At 42.4% G+C, this 16,361-nt stretch overlaps 1 protein-coding gene across 2 annotated transcripts in view; it reads left to right on the forward strand.

Annotated features, from left to right (window-relative positions):
* LDAH (lipid droplet associated hydrolase) overlaps positions 1-16,361 on the forward strand; it is a 285,265-nt gene that overhangs the window by 88,312 nt on the left and 180,592 nt on the right. The window contains exon 6 of one of the 2 annotated variants that reach the window (XR_014166943.1): positions 2,287-3,557. Coding sequence is in view for 1 of the 2 variants with exons in the window: in XM_081906514.1 (XP_081762640.1) it covers positions 2,287-2,478 (192 nt within the window). In the remaining variant the exon portion in view is untranslated. Of the gene's footprint in view, positions 1-2,286; positions 3,558-16,361 lie in introns of those variants that run through there. The other variant, XM_081906514.1, reaches the window with a different exon arrangement.

The following is a 16,361-nucleotide window of genomic DNA, read 5'->3' on the forward strand; positions in this document are numbered from 1 at the left end:
ATTGAATTCAGTAGAATTCAGTAACCCTGATTAAGATTAGAGCAGTGATGGCCAAACTTGGCCCTCCAGTTGATTTGGGACTACAACTCCCATCATCCCTAGCTAACAGGGCCAGTGGTCAGGGATGATGGGAACTGTAGTCCCAATACAGCTGGAGGTCCAAGTTTGGCCATCGCTGGATTAGAGCCTTTGATTCTGTTAGATGTTTCTTAGATTTATCACCTCTAATGGAGGGGCTGAGGAAAGTTTCTTTTTTTATATAAAAATTTGTATTTGCGTTTTTACATACAATTCAAAAAGAAGGAGGAAAGGGGGCTGGGGAGAGTAAAATGAAAAAGAAACCATGACAAACTAAGGGCAAACAAACAGAACATGTAAGGATTTCCATTCCTCTCCTTCTCTGGTATCTTTTGTTTTCCACCTCTCCCCGCATACGCTAAATTACCAAATTCTATTCTTCGTCTCCTCCTTCCTCTTACCATGCTGGACATTAGTCAAGTCCTGCTAATCTGTTCACTTGTTTATACAGTGGTACCTCGAGTTAAGAGGTCCGTTCTTAACCTGAAACTGTTCTTAACCTGAAGCACCACTTTAGCTAATGGGGCCTCCTGCTGCTGCTGCGCTGCTGCCACACAACTTCTGTTCTCATCCTGAAGCAAAGTTCTTAACCCAAGGTACTATTTCTGGGTTAGCGGAGTCTGTAACCTGAAGCGTATGTAACCCGAGGTACCACTGTACTGATTTTTAAAACACTCTACAAACATTTTCCAGTTTCCTCAGGACTCTGGTGGAAAAGGAAACCTCCCCTCCCCAACGCCTTGCTGTTTTATTTTATCATTTCATTCATTTTAATTTTTAATTGCGATAGCAAACAACCCATGTAGCATCATATATGGTTGAGACCAACATGCCAAAGGGGAAGCTTGATACAAATCCTATTAATTTCCCCCTTGTTGTGCTTTGGCATGCAGCCTTGTCCTACAATGCAGAGTTGTACCCACACCTGCCCTTCCAGGCTTCTGGCCCTGTGCAATGTGTGTTTGCCTTCTGGTTGGGGCCTTTGCTGAAAAGCGCTCTACGCATTTCATCTTCTTTGTCTGAGAAATTGTGAGCATCATGATGCTATAGAACAGTGTTTCCCAACCTTGGGTCCCCAGCTGTTTTCGGACTACAATTCCCATCATACCTGACCAAATGGTATTGCTAGCTAGGGATGATGGGAGTTGTAGTCCAAAACCAGCTGGAGACCCAAGGTTGGGAAACACTGCTATAGAATTCCTAGTATGCACAATGCTTTCTGATCTTCCCTATTGTTGTTGTTTAGTCGTTTAGTTGTGTCCGACTCTTCGTGACCCCATGGACCAGAGCACGCCAGGCACTCCTGTCTTCCACTGCCTCCCACAGTTTGGTCAAACTCATGTTGGTAGCTTCGAGAACACTATCCAACCATCTCGTCCTCTGTCGTCCCCTTCTCCTTGTTTCCTCCATCTTTCCCAGCATCAGGGTCTTTCCCAGGGAGTCTTCTCTTCTCATGAGGTGGCCAAAGTATTGGAGCCTCAGCTTCAGGATCTGTCCTTCCAGTGAGCACTCAGGGCTGATTTCCTTAAGAATGGAGAGGTTTGATCTTCTTGCAGTCCATGGGACTCTCAAGAGTCTCCTCCAGCACCATAATTCAAAAGCATCAATTCTTTGGCGATCAGCCTTCTTTATGGTCCAGCTCTCACTTCCATACATCACTACTGGGAAAAACATAGCTTTAACTATACGGACCTTTGTTGGCAAGGTAATGTCTCTACTTCCCTAGTGTTGTTGTACAGGTCACTGTTGTGTTTGTGCATTAAACAGAAACTGAGGCTAAGGCAGTCCAATGAGTCATAGAATCATAGAATTTTAGAGTTGGAAGGGACCACGGGGACCTCTACAACTGCAATACAGTGCAAGTGTGGCACTCAAATAGGAGCATATTTGGCTTCCAAAAAAAGTTCGCCACCCGGAACTCTTACTTCCAGGTTTGCAGTGTTCGGGTTCCAACTTGTTTGAGTACCAAGGCGTTTGAGAACCAAGGTACCACAATACCGGCATCTTTTGCCCAACGTCGGGCTTGAACCCACAGTCCTGAGATTGAGAATCTCGTGCTCTACCAACTGAGCCATCCCAGGGTGCCAAATTTCCATTTCCCATCTGACCCTTAGATTTATCTCTGTCTTTTCTTCTGATATATTTACTTGGTTTGCGTGTGGGGTTTGTTTGTTTTTTCTCCTAGCCTATCTCTGTTTTGTTTTTCAGCTGACTTTTTATTATGGAACTATAGACCTCTGGTGTCCTCGGCAATACTATGAAGAGATGAAGAGGGATTTCCCAGATGGAGACATCCGACTGTGTGAGAAAGGATTCCGACATGCTTTCGTCATTGGTTCCAGCGAGGAGATGGCGGAAATGGTTGCAGACTGGGTGCGAGATGATCTGGCTAGGCTGTAAACAGGGGTGAAGCAAATAGCAACAGGACGGGAAGTATTTTAGCTGTTTTATGGGTGTGTGATTATACTTTGTGGCCTGAAAGATAGTCCCATTGACCCTCTGAATCCCAAAGGAGTGGTTCTAAGTGCCTCAAATGGATTTTGTCAAATGCAAAACAATACCGTAAACAAGAGTATGCTACCAGCCTTGGCTTCTGAACGCTAAACTAGCATGAGATAAATCACTGCTACCAGTTGGGAGCAATCCCCTCGGTGGAAGGAGTGGTTGAGGTTGAGTTTCAGACATGCATATGCAATTATGTGTTGTTGTTGTTTTCCCCCAACCTCTAGAGACTTGAGTGAGAAAGTCAAGGCAGGTCAAGCATCACAAACAAAGCTTTCCTATCCCCTCCAATGCAATACTGTGAATGTATGTGTTCAGGGGCAAATCACTGAGGGTGAGATGTTAATGAATGTAGCTTCATGTGTGAATCTGCCCTAAGATCAGAATGTTAAAATACTTCAGTATGGTGTAGCAAAACCCTGATAAAGCTAATCATTTGCTGGCCACAGCACCAAGCTCTAAATTCCTTTTTTATCTCACGTTTTAAAAAATTGTTCTCAAAGAATGCCAGGGAGATTATTTTTGGTGCAAATACTTCCTTGAAAAGTTTTTTGTATAAAATTTTAAAAGAGGCAAGGAGAGAAAAAAATATCTGAAACAGTTCTGAGTACATATAAGCCACAAATTACTGGGTTGTTGTTGTTTTTTCAGTCTCCTAATTCCATTCCAAACAATTCCACTTTTTAAAATATCCACTTTTCAGGAGACCCAAGAAAGAAAATTAACTGGGTGAGAGAATAAGCCTTCTAAACTGTCCTCAATTCTTAAGGGCCTCTTTTCTTTCAGCATGTGAGAAAAGAAACCTGTTTCTGGACCATAATACTTGGGATTGCAGCAGCAGACTCATATGATGGATTGAATGCTCCTCCATACAAAAATGTGGCCTTGCAAATAAAAACCTAGCCATCAGGGTTTTTTAAACCTAGTTTATTGTTTCTCCCCTTACCTGCTAGTATTCCAAATGCAGGGTGGGAATTGTTAAATAATAATAATAATAATAATAATAATAATAATAATAACAATAATAATATAAAGGAGGTCTGCTGTCAGTTTCATTAACAGGTTCCTACTTGTCTGGGGCAAGCTAGCTGAAAAATTAAGAATGCTGAGTAGCTTTCTTCTCAAGCCAGACTGTGGTTTTCTATACCTTCCAGAACACTTCTTCCCAGTCTCAAAAAGCTGGCATTGACCAGTTGGCACCTGACATTGTATATCAGTGCTCATTCATTTGGGGAAGAATAACAGAATCAGTGCTTTTTTTCTGGAGGGACGCAGGGGTACGCATATCCCTAAACATTTTGTGAATCTTTGTACTTTTGTCTATTTCCTGTATTTATTTTTCCCGGTTTGAACTATAAAATGGTGATTTTCTTGAGTCAAAATGAGAGTACCCCTAAGCTTTTTTTTTAAAGAAAAAGCACTGCATAGAATAATAGAGTCATAGATTTGTAGAGCTGGAAGGGACCCAAGGGTCATCTAGTCCAACCCCCTGCAATTCAGTTATAGGATCCATGACAGATGACCATCCAACCTCTGCTTAAAAACTTCCAAGGAAGGAGAGTCCACCACCTCCCAAGGGAGACTGTTCCACTGTCAAAAGAGCTCTTACTGTTAGAAAGTTTTTTCTGATGTTTAGTTGGAATCTCAATTTTTTGTATCTTAAAGCCATTGGTTTGAATCCTCCCCTCTGGAGCAGGAGAAAACAAGCTTGTTCCCTCTTCCATGTGACAGCCCTGGAGATAGTTGAAGATGGCTATCATATCTCCTCTCAGTCTCCTCTGTTCCAAGCTAAACATGTGCAGCTCCTTCAACCGTTCCTCATAAGGCTTGGCATCTGGATCCTTGGTCATCTTAGTTGCCCACCTCTATGCTCATTCCTCATTCTAAGGGACGCGGGTGGCGCTGTGGGTTAAACCACAGAGCCTAGGACTTGCCAATCAGAAGGTCAGCGGTTCGAATCCCCGAGACGGGGTGAGCTCCCGTTGCTCGGTCCCTGCTCCTGCCAACCTAGCAGTTTGAAAGCACGTCAAAGTGCAAGTAGATAAATAGGTACCACTCCGGTGGGAAGGTAAACGGCATTTCCGTGCACTGCTCTGGTTCGCCAGAAGCAGCTTAGTCATGCCGGCCACATGACCCGGAAGCTGTACACCAGCTCCCTCAGCCAATAAAGCGAGATGAGCGCCGCAACCCCAGAGTCAGTCATGACTGGACCTAATGGTCAGGGGTCCCTTTACCTTTACCTTTATGCTCATTCCAATAGTCAGTGGTTTATCTCTGGAATTCATTGTGACTCTAAAAATAGACCCTAAAAATGTATTTACCCAAGTATAACAACACATACACACACACACCAAACACCTTAAAACCTTGTATTAGTATTTGCATTAGCCAAGCTGTTGTCAAAAATCTGAGAATGGAAATAGTTTTGGACATCTTTGTGGCGATCACACAGGGTCCTCGGACGTTTAACGGTCTATTGATCCCTGTGCCACCACTGTGCTCCCTTCCCCGCTGCCACCAACCAGTTACTCTCTGGTAAAACACTGAGTCCCGTCAGTTGTTAAAAGTGAACCAAAAAACCAAGTTTCTTTTACAAACATTAACAAGTTTATCGTTTCTCAGATAATATTCCTGTCAGTATCTTAACTTTAGTTTCTTTACTGGCCTAGACCTTCCTAATACCTTCTGACTGATTATCTCAACTGTTTGACTGACTCATCTTAACAAATTCTCTCACACCAGACTAGCCCAACCCACAGACTTATCTTCTCTGTCTCTTCTAACTCCAGACTGTCTTCTCAACAATTCTTAACTAACTGAAAAACCTCTGTGCTTAAACCTTATACACAGTTAACTCTGCCCCCTGGGTTCCCATTGATTAGTCATTTTACAATTAGTTAACCTTTCCCTATGAACCCAGTATGATGTCACACACATAGGAGGGCAAACGCCACAATCATGAATTGGGAATTTTGAGGAAGAATCATTGTTGCTTAAGACCGAATATTTTGAAATGGTTGCCAGCAGCGGCACTCAAAATGGCAGGCAGTGACATCACGAGCCCAAAATCCTGTGTGGAAGAAAGGAGAAATCTCTGTAGGCACACACAGTGATTCGACCCATGACCATTCATCTCATGCCCCATTTCCAGCTATTGTTGTGCCAATTCACAACAGCGTGAGAGGGCCCAGTGGTGTGGCACTAGTCAAGTGTTAAAAATACTGAGCTAAATGGTCTGATTTCGTGTGCAAGCGTCAGGAAGTGGATTAAAGGGGTTCCTTGTCCCTTCGTACCGGTGCTGGAATATTTATGATGATAACTTGCACCCGTGCTTCACGGGGACATAATGTTGGACCAGGTGATATGCTTGCTGTCTTAAATGTTCTGATTCATCTCTGTAAATATTGTTGCTTGTGCAGATAAGAAGGCTGTTGGTCTATTTCAGGGGTAGGTAACCTAAGGCCCAGGGGCCGGATACAGCCCAATCACCTTCTCAATCCAGCCCGCGGACGGTCTGGGAGTCAGCGTGTTTTTACATGAGTAGAATATGTCCTTTTATTTAAAATGCATCTCTGGGTTATTTATGGGGCATAGGAATCCATTCATATTTTTTTTCAAAATATAGTCCGGCCCCCCACAATGTCTGAGGGACAGTGGACCGGCCCATGACCGAAAAAGATTGCTGACCCCTGGTCTATTTCAGCAAAAATCTGTTGGTCGAAAAGAAAACCTACTGACTAATATTTTGTTTTAATTTGAAGGAGGGTTTTTTGGAATTTAAGCGTGTTGTTCTTCAGTGTAGGAATTAACATTTACACAGCTGTGTGCATTCCTACAATATTTCTGTGTGTCAGATGTAGTCGGCAGAGAAATATTTGTGTGTTCATAGTAACAGAGTTGCCTACCTACAGAAGAGGGAAATCCAGCCCTTAAAATGTTTCAACGATTAGTTAAAAACATCCTGCCTACGTAGATTATGATTCCGGTATATTAAAGCAGGGAAATCTTGTCCTTTTGCAACATTGGCCAAGAAAGCCTTATTCAAGTACTGTATGTGGTGGTTCTGCATTTTTGCTACAATCCCATCATCTCAGTGAACCTAACTTGGAATAATTGCAAGATTTTCACTATAAGCCTCTACATCTAGATTTCCAACAAATTTAATCATAGAACTTCTGTTTTCTTGACATGAAGCACAGTATAATGGCGTGCTTACTGCGGGTAGGCTTATTGAGATGATACACGCATTGGATTGTTCATAGATTTAAGCCTGTTTTGCAAATTATACGCAAGAAATGCTAAATTTTGGGTGCATTTTTCACCCTTTGGGGTTGTCATTCATCAACAGTCCACCCTGTGTCCTATTCAGTGGGTTTTTTCTGGAGGGACGCAGGGGGACACATACTCCTTCAGCAAACTTTTTCAGCAGGGGGCCAGTCCACTGTCCCTCAGACCTTGTGGAGGGCTGGACTATATTTTGAAAAAAGAAAGAAAAAAAGAACAAATTCCTATGCCCCACAATTAACCGAGAGATGCGTTTTAAATAAAAACACAAGTTCTACTTACGTAAAAACACCAGGCAGGCCCCTCAAATAACCCAGAGATGCAATTTTTTAAAAAGGACTCATTCCACTCATGTAAAAACATGCTGATTCCCGGACCATCTGCAGGCCCGATTGAGAAGGCGATTGGGCCAGATCTGGCCCCCGGGCCTTAGTTTGCCTACCCATGCCCTAAACATTTTGTGAATCTTTGTGCTTTTGTCCAATTACTGTTTTTATTCTTCCTGATTTGAACTATAAAATGGTGGTTTTCTTGAGTCAAAATGAGAGTACCCCAAACATTTTTTTAGAAAAATAAGCACCGGTCCTATTTATTAGTTTATTTTGAAACCAATTTTCGTTATTATGGAAATTGTTTAATAGTGGTTTTGAAAGAACACATAGTACCCGGTGGGGGCTTTAGACATTAACTTTCCTAGCCACTTTTCCACACATTCTGACTTTCGGAGAAACCGGTGAGATATCTCCTCTAGGTGACCAAGAAGCCATGTGATATGATGATGGAAGCTGGTATGGAAAGGGACCAAACCAATTCATGGAGGAATTTCTAAATCTCTACATCCAGAGGGAGTTTCCCAAGCGTGGTTTAGACCACAGCTCCACCCACATCCCAATGCAGAATATACGGAGCAAAAGGTAAAGGGATGTGGGTGGCAATGTGGTCTAAACCACTGAGCCTCCTGGGCTTGCCGATCAGGAGGTCGGCGATTCAAATCCCTGTGACGGAGTGAGCTCCTGTTGCTCTGCCCCAGCTCCTGCCAACCTAGCAGATTAAAAGCATGCCAGTGCAAGTAAATAGGTACTGCTGTGGCAGGAAGGTAAACGGTGTTTCTGTGCACTCTGGTTTCTGTCACAGTGTTCATTTGTGCCAGAAGCGGTTTAGTCATACTAGCCAAATGACCTGGAAGGCTGTCTGTGGACAAACGCCAGCTCCCTCTGCCTGAAAGTGAGATGAGTGCCACAACCCCAGTCACCTTTGACTGGACTTAAACATCCAGGGGTCCTTTATCTTTACCTTTACCTATATGGAGCAAATAGCACGTGTGTAAGTGGAATGCTGGAGAGAAAATGCCATTGTTTTTGCTTTAAGGAAGTAATAATAATAATAATTTAATAATAAAATATATAATAATAATAATATAATATAATAATAAAATATATAATAATAATAATAATAATAATAATAATAATAATAATAATAATAATATAATAAATGGTTGGTGTTCAGTAGTAGCCTTATAATAAGGCATGGTAAATATCTAAGTTTGTCTGTTGGTTTCATGATTCGAGGAATGGGTTTCTCCATGTTGTATTTTGTACCAAAGTGCTTGCAAATACTCTTTCATGTTACTGTGAAGACTTAATAAATATTAACAGTTAAAATCAATAACTAATAAAAATGTTGCATAATTATAGAATGGCAGAGGTTCCTGGGTTTTTGTGCTTTTGTTTTTTTATTCTGACTGGTGCATTCTAAAAAAGCCATCTGCAAAGTTATTCAGAATTGAAATGGTCACAGTCTGAGTAATAACACCCTGAACATGCCTAATCTCAAAAAATGAACAGGCTCAGGCCAAGCCTGACTTGGGTGGGATGAAGGAAATCCCCATTAGACATCTTAATCTTAGGTAGGAAACTTAAAATAGTTAGCTGGATCTTTGAATTGTTGAGTTGGAAGAGACCCTGAGGATCATCTGCCCCACGTAGGGATTGAACCTGCAACCTTATAGCATCATCAGCACCATGCTCTAACCAACTGAGCTAACTTAGCATCTTATGAAGTTCATTTGAAAAGAGCCCTTTTCTCATGCCATATCCTCACTATCCTCTTCCGGTAAATGGTCTCCTGGGCTTTTATATTGGTTCAGAAACCTGTTTCAGCACAGGAGACAGTGGGATAAAAGTAGTTTGTGAATGCACCTTGACCATCAATCAAAGCACCTTCAGTGGTTTTAAAACCAGCATTGCTCAATCCACTTTCCTTCCGGTATGTCAGTGATGAGGAAGCTGTGGTCCTCCAGATGCTTTTTTGGACTACAAATCCCATCAGCCTCAGACAACATGGCCAATGGACTGGGATTATGGGAGTGGTAGTCCAGCAATACCTGGAAGGTACTGGAGAAGTGGAGCAAACATAAAGTGCTACCACTTATTTCACAGAAGGGAGGTCTATATAATCCTATCATATACCATCCATTCCATAGATTAGCTCTCTTGTTAGAATGGATCTTATTCTTCGTCCTTCACTCCAAGCACATTTAGGGAACAGTATCTTCAGACTTCACACCTGGTTTAGTTTCATGCCTAAACTCCTGGATGTTCCATCATGACCAGTGTTATTTTTCTAGAAAAAGAGGTGCCTTGTTCTCTTATAATGGCAATGGCTCCCACCTGAGACGTGCCAGAACTGAGTTCTGGCAAATTCCGGCTGGGGAAAAAAGCCCTGAGCATGACAGACACAAGTACAAAGAATTCACAGCTAAACTGAGTGATACTTTGGGGGTCCTTTATGTGTAAAATGATTTGAAGAAAAAAAAATAGTGTCCTATCTCACAAAGATGTTGGAAGGATAAGCCCAACCAGCACCACACACAAACACACAAGAATGTAAAGTAATTTGCACATGAAAAGTGCAGTAAACATGGATAAATATTAAGAGGATTCTATTGGGAAAACTTAGCAATCAGTGAAACTAATTGCATTTCTAGTTGGAAGAAAAATCAACTGCGCTGCTTCAGGTTTGAATCAAAAAAGGCAAATGAAGCACATATCAATAAAATATTTAATAAACTTATCTGTACAAAATATTTAAAAGGTTAATTAAGAGTATACAAGTTTGCTTATTTAACAAATATATACCACTATATATGTTCAAGAAAATATATATTGCTTGTTTACAGTTCATTTACAATCCAATATGTACAATCTATTTAAATTTTAGAATACATACACACAATGCATTTACACCATCACTTAACTTCTCTCTTCCATAGAACATTTCACACATTCAGACCCAAATATATTTTTTTATCCAGAGAAAAATAGGCTTTTTTAAAATGAAAAGACACACATGGAAATACAGTAAACGATAGTTTCAACGGGAATGAAAAATAGGAAAGAGGGAGAAAGAGAAAATTCTTTGTGGGTTTTCTACACACGAGAGAAGAAAATGTATGAATTAAAAATGTGGAGCGGTGGGCGTGGAGCTCTCTTTTCTTGGTAAAATGGCAAGCAGTGTTTTTGTACTTTGGAGTGTGGTGGCAGTAAAAGCGTTTGCCTTAGCCAGTTGGAGAAATATGTTCTGACAACGTTTCTCTAGGGGTCATTAAAAATATGGAGCAACGAGAATGCAGCCTGTTTCCTGCAAAAATGGAATCTAGTTTCTTGATAAGGGGGAAAGAAAAACACAAGGAACAACAGTCCCAACCTTGGCCGCAGTTTTCAGATCCGGATGCTAATGGCCTTGTTCCTAATACTGAGAGCTTTAGGGCCTCCTTGCCGATATTTTGACTTCCAAACATGCTTAGCCCTTTGCACAGTTATTCCGGTGAACAGTAGCTGCACTCACTGCAGAAAGAAACCCTCAAACGTATATAATTGATACTGGAGAAAATGCTGATTAAAAAGCCAGGAGGGTTGCCAAAAAGCTCTGCAACAGAAGTCCTTCACTGAGGAGGCATTCCTGAGGTCTGACCACGGTTATAGTTAAAACTATTTGGAACCCAACAATGTGAAAAATGTCAAGATGTGCAACACTATTTTTAATTCTAGATATTTTTCACCCTCTTCCCCTCTGGTCATGTTTTGAAATAAGTTGCATTCATGGAACCTGATTCCGATCTCACAGTAAATCAGCCGTATCTCCAGCAAAGTCAATGAAATTATGCTGGATTCCAACCACTGGGGTGGGGAGCAGAGGGGATCATGTGTATCTATATGTCTGCTTGCATTTGTACCTACTTTATTAGACTGCAGCTTGTTTAGCAGATTTTTTTCTTCTTTTACCTTTGAAACGGTTGTCTAGGGACTCATCAGCATTAGTAAAAGAAAGCGTCTTAAATTTGACACAAGATGGCGCTATGGAGTTCCCATCTTTCAGCAATGCGATTTCCCATTTTGAGGTTTACAATGAATTTTCCTGATATATTTTTTTAGTGCCTAGATCCAGCCTAACGCTTGTTGCAAAAGCAAGAGCGCAGATGGCTTTGCAAAACACCTAGGCTACTATACTGTTGTTTCTTTAGCTTCAGAAAGGCTTCTGTAGGTATGTCCAAGGAGCATATGCCATGTGAAGAAGAAGAGGAGTTTGGATTTGATATCCCACTTTATCACTGCCCTAAGGAGTCTCAAAGCGGCTCACAACCTCCTTTCCCTTCCTCCCCCACAACAAACACTCTGTGAGGTGAGTGAGGCTGAGAGACTTCAGAAAAGTGTGACTAGCTCAAGGTCACCCAGCAGCTGCATGTGGAGGAGCGGGGAAGCGAACACGGTTCACCAGATTACGAGGCCAACAGATTACGAGGCCACTGCTCTTAACCACTACACCACACTGGCTCTCTGTGAGACTTTAAATGGCAAGCCAGGGGTTACTGTTTTTAAAAAACCAAATGTCCACTACATGCATGCATGCCTCATTAGCTGCAGGTTTTGCAAGAATGCAGCCACAGTCCTTCTTCCCATTAGGTGATTCCCATTCATCTCAATGGGAGCAATCAAAAGAGAAAAGTCCAGCACAGCTGAGTTCAGGGGTCCCAACTTGAATAAAATATTGGAGGGGGCAGGTAAGCCCCGCCTGACATAATTGATCACATGACATGGTGCAGGCACACAAATTGAATGACAATGCCCACCAACTTTGGGGTGGCCCAACCTCCTCAAATATATTTGGGGGGTGGGTGAAGGGACCTTGGCCCCTAGGAGTTGGCACATATGGCTGAGTTCCACCAATTTCAATAGGACAGGGGACCTCTGTAAAAACCTGTTCATCATAGATGAGGCTAAATCACAATCTGTAAATCTATAGTGACACACAACATCTGTTGTGCAGGAAATGCATATTGTGTGGAGCAGCCTTTACATATATCCCAAACTTTAGCGAGGCCTCTGGTGTGAAAGCAGAGCTTTGCAGGTTGCGAGCATGACAGAAGTTGGCTTTCAACTGCAAAAACTTTAAGCTAGTCTCCTCCAACATGGTGTGCTCCAGCTGTTTAGCATGGCATCAACAGTCCCAAACACTGCTCATGTTCCATTGCTGTGTTCATAAAAAGAGAATGATCCTAAAATTCTTTCTCCTCTTAGGAATGTATTTTAAAAGTTTAATCCACATCATCAATTCTCCCTTTCCTTATAACAGGTTTTAGCCTGTCAGTAATGTGGCGCGGGTGGCACCGTGGGTTAAACCACAGAGCCTAGGACTTGCCAATCAGAAGGTCAGCGGTTCGAATCCCCGCAACAGGTTGATCTCCCGTTGCTCGGTCCCTGCTCCTGCCAACCTAGGAGTTCGAAAACACGTCAAAGTGCAAGTAGATAAATAGGTACCACTCCGGCGGGAAGGTACATGGCGTTTCTGTGCGCTGCTCTGGTTCGCCAGAAGCGACTTAGTCATGCTGGGCACATGACCCGGAAGCTGTACGCCGGCTCCCTTGGCCAATAAAGCGAGATGAGCGCCGCAACCCCAGACACGGAACACACTGGTTTTATGCCTGCAAAGAAGCACTGTGTCATTCAAAATGCTGATAACAAACTTCTAAAACCATATAGTAATATGAACTGTTGTTCTAATGCACTCACAGCAGGGAATCTATTTGTAAAAGGTTTGTATGACTCTGCTTGTGGAAGCTCATTGGGAAAAGATATCCCCTATCTTCTATAATCACTCCCTGGGACCGACTGACCAACATCAAACAAGTTGACAAGATGTCCATTCCAGTGCTGGCTTCCTCTCCTCTCCCCTGAATTTGAAGTGTGCACAGGCTTTCTGTCTTCCTTCTCCCTCATGCCTAGTGTGGAACAAAATTCCTATCTGAAAAACTAACAGTTTCTGGACACCAGAAATTTGATGACAAAATATCGCTTTGAGGGAGTAGCACTAGGCCTTAGGTTTTATTGTATACCTCCATGTGTCTTACCTCCAAAAGGGAGAACAATATATTAGTTACAGTGTTCATAGCAGTCAACCTTCCCCTTTTTGGCGGGAAATTCCCTTATTCCAGCGCCATTTCCCGCTGCTATCTCAGATTGTTAGACATTGCATAGACTGTCCCCCGGGACAAGTGAGGCTGCTGGTCCCTTATTTTAGAGGCTGCTGATCCCTTAGTTTCAAATCTGAAAGTTGACAGCTATGACAGTGTTTGGAAACTCAGACATATAAGCTAGGCACTGAATGGCTCCTTAAGCCAAAATTACAGTCACCAAAAAGGAAAGCCTAGTTGCTGTTTCTGGGCCAGACAGCTCAAAAGTTGCATTTTTCAATACAGTGGTACCTCGGGTTAAGTACTTAATTCGTTCCGGAGGTCCATTCTTAACCTGAAACTGTTCTTAACCTGAAGCACCACTTTAGCTAATGGGGCCTCCTGCTGCCGCCGCACCACCAGAGCACGATTTCTGTTCTTATCCTGAAGCAAAGTTCTTAACCTGAAGCACTATTTCTGGGTTAGTGGAGTCTGTAACCTGAAGCGTATGTAACCTGAAGTGTATGTAACCCGAGGTACTACTGTACAACGTTTTGGTTCTTGGAATTCGTTCTGATTGTGTAGATAAAATATAGCGGATAGAATTCTGCAGGATGTGTTGCTAGTGTGTGAAAACAGTCAAGATCCAAGGATCCGCAAGCATGCATCTCCAGATGGTGGAGATACCAGGCACCATCCTGACACCCAAGCATCCTCACTCGGTCACAAGTGGCTAATAGCCAGGTGCAAAATGCGTCTGGCGAATTTTCAAGATGCAAGTAATGAATCGCCATGTTAGCATCCTTATTATCCATTCAGAATTCTTTGCTACGCAAGGGTTTGACGAGAACTTCCATGCAGGCCTGGAGCGAAAAGAAGAACATGCAAGAAAAGCGTCCATGAGGCAAGGTGAGGCGACTGCTTCAGGGCGCAGCAGATCCTATAGGGATCCTGATGTAGACCATTACTCCCTCCTTGTTCCTGATGCAAGTCTTTACTCACCTTTTCTTCCCTGGTGGGAAGGAGGCACCATTTTGTGGTTGGCCTCAGGCGCCAAAATGTCTTGGGCCAAGATGCATTCCTCTTAGGAATTTTAAATGATGATATTCCAAAAGACAAAACTAATTTTTTCTTATACGCAACGTCTGCAGCAAGAATCCTGGTGGCTAAGTACTGGAAAGGGAATCAGTTACCCACTAGGAGAGAGTGGCTATGTAAGCTCTCAGAATACTTAGAGATAGCCAAATTGACAGATATAATAAGACAAAAACCAAAAAGTGATGTAAAAAAAGAATGGGAGTGCCTACATGAATACCTCAAAAGTCAAGGTTCGAGGGCAGAAATCTGGCTGAGTCTGGAATAACCTTGTGAAGTGAAAGGATATGAAAGAAGGATTTATATCTAGATGTTAGGATAGAGATGATAAAGAAAACAGGAAGACAGGAAGACACAATGAGAGATAAAGGAGGTGCTGTGGGATTGGTGGAAGTCAATGTCTTGTTTTTGTTGTTTTAGTTTTATAATATAAACTTGTAAGATATGGATTTGTTTTTGTTGTTGTTGTTGTTGTTGTTGTTGTTTTTTGTTTTCGAATGTTGAATATTTCAGGTCTCTTACCTAAACACCTTTATTTATTTAATATAATTTAGGAAGAGTTGGCCACTAGGCTTAAAGGCTATTTGGGCTACTTAAAGCATTCTTCTTAACAGCAAGGCAATAAACGTAGCCATGAATGTGAGCTTTCTGCTATATCTATATCAACAGATCTAGACAACAGACAAAAGTTGTTTCCTAGCATGCCATTATACTCTAGCGCATTGATCTTTAGCTGCTGGCTTTGGGACCCACTACCAATAATGATGCAGGTTATTGGGACGCGGGTGGCGCTGTGGGTTAAACCACAGAGCCCAGGACTTGCCGATCAGAAGGTCGGCGGTTCAAATCCCTGCAACGGGGTGAGCTCCCGTTGCTCGGTCCCTGCTCCTGTCAACCTAGCAGTTCGAAAGCACGCCAAAGTGCAAGTAGATAAATAGGTATCGCTCCAGCGGGAAGGTAAACGGCATTTCCGTGTGCTGCTCTGGTTTGCCAGAAGCGGCTTAGTCATGCTGGCCACATGACCCGGAAGCTGTATGCCGGCTCCCTCGGCCAATAAAACGAGATGAGCGCCGCAACCCCAGAGTCGGTCACGACTGGACCTAATGGTCAGGGGTCCCTTTACTTTACTAATAATTAATTATACCCCACCCATCTGGCTGGGTTTCCTCAGCTACTCTATACCAAGTTGCAGCCTGATCTAAGGTGAGTCAGAACACCAACACTACCAGCATACAAACAGTGTTCAAAATTAGCCAGGCTCTGGGTGTATTTTTGCACCTGACTATCGGCCACTTGCGACAAAGTGAAGATACTTGGGTGTCAGGATGGTACCTGGCATCTCCACCATCAGGATGTGCATGCCTGGTGGTCATTGGTTCTGGACTGTTTTCACCCACTAACACCACATTTTTCAGAATTATATCAGTTATACTTTATCCGCACAACTGGAATGAATTTCAGGAACCAACATGCTTTTTCTGTGCAGCCTGAGTAGAAGCGGTGAACAGTGTTATAGTGAATTGTTGTAGCTTGTCGTCACTTACCCCAACCAACTGCCTTGCTCACCATTGTGAAAAATATTCCTACACCTATGAATGGTCTGTGTCACCAATTAAGAAAAAGAGGTTGGAATAGGCCAATATATATTGTATGTGGACTGTCCCTGGATCAAGTGACTTTTCTTATTTAAGATGTCAAAGCTCTTAACCTGGCTCAAGGTTGTCATCTGAACTAGCCAGATGTTTAACTGATAAATCACAGCCAGTCAATCCTTTGAAAAATAAGTCTTTCCCAAAACGGCAACTCGGCATTCCATTTTGGCAACTGCAACCTCGGTTTAAGGTGCCATTTGGCTATTAGATTAAATGTCTGAGTTTCGAACATAGCATACAATTATATATGGTTTTATATGGAACAGGTCTCAAATTCATCTTTGAGTTAACGGCGGATTCTG

This window comes from Podarcis melisellensis (genome assembly GCF_964234715.1).
Source record: "Podarcis melisellensis genome assembly, chromosome: 3".
NCBI lineage: Eukaryota > Metazoa > Chordata > Lepidosauria > Squamata > Lacertidae > Podarcis > Podarcis melisellensis.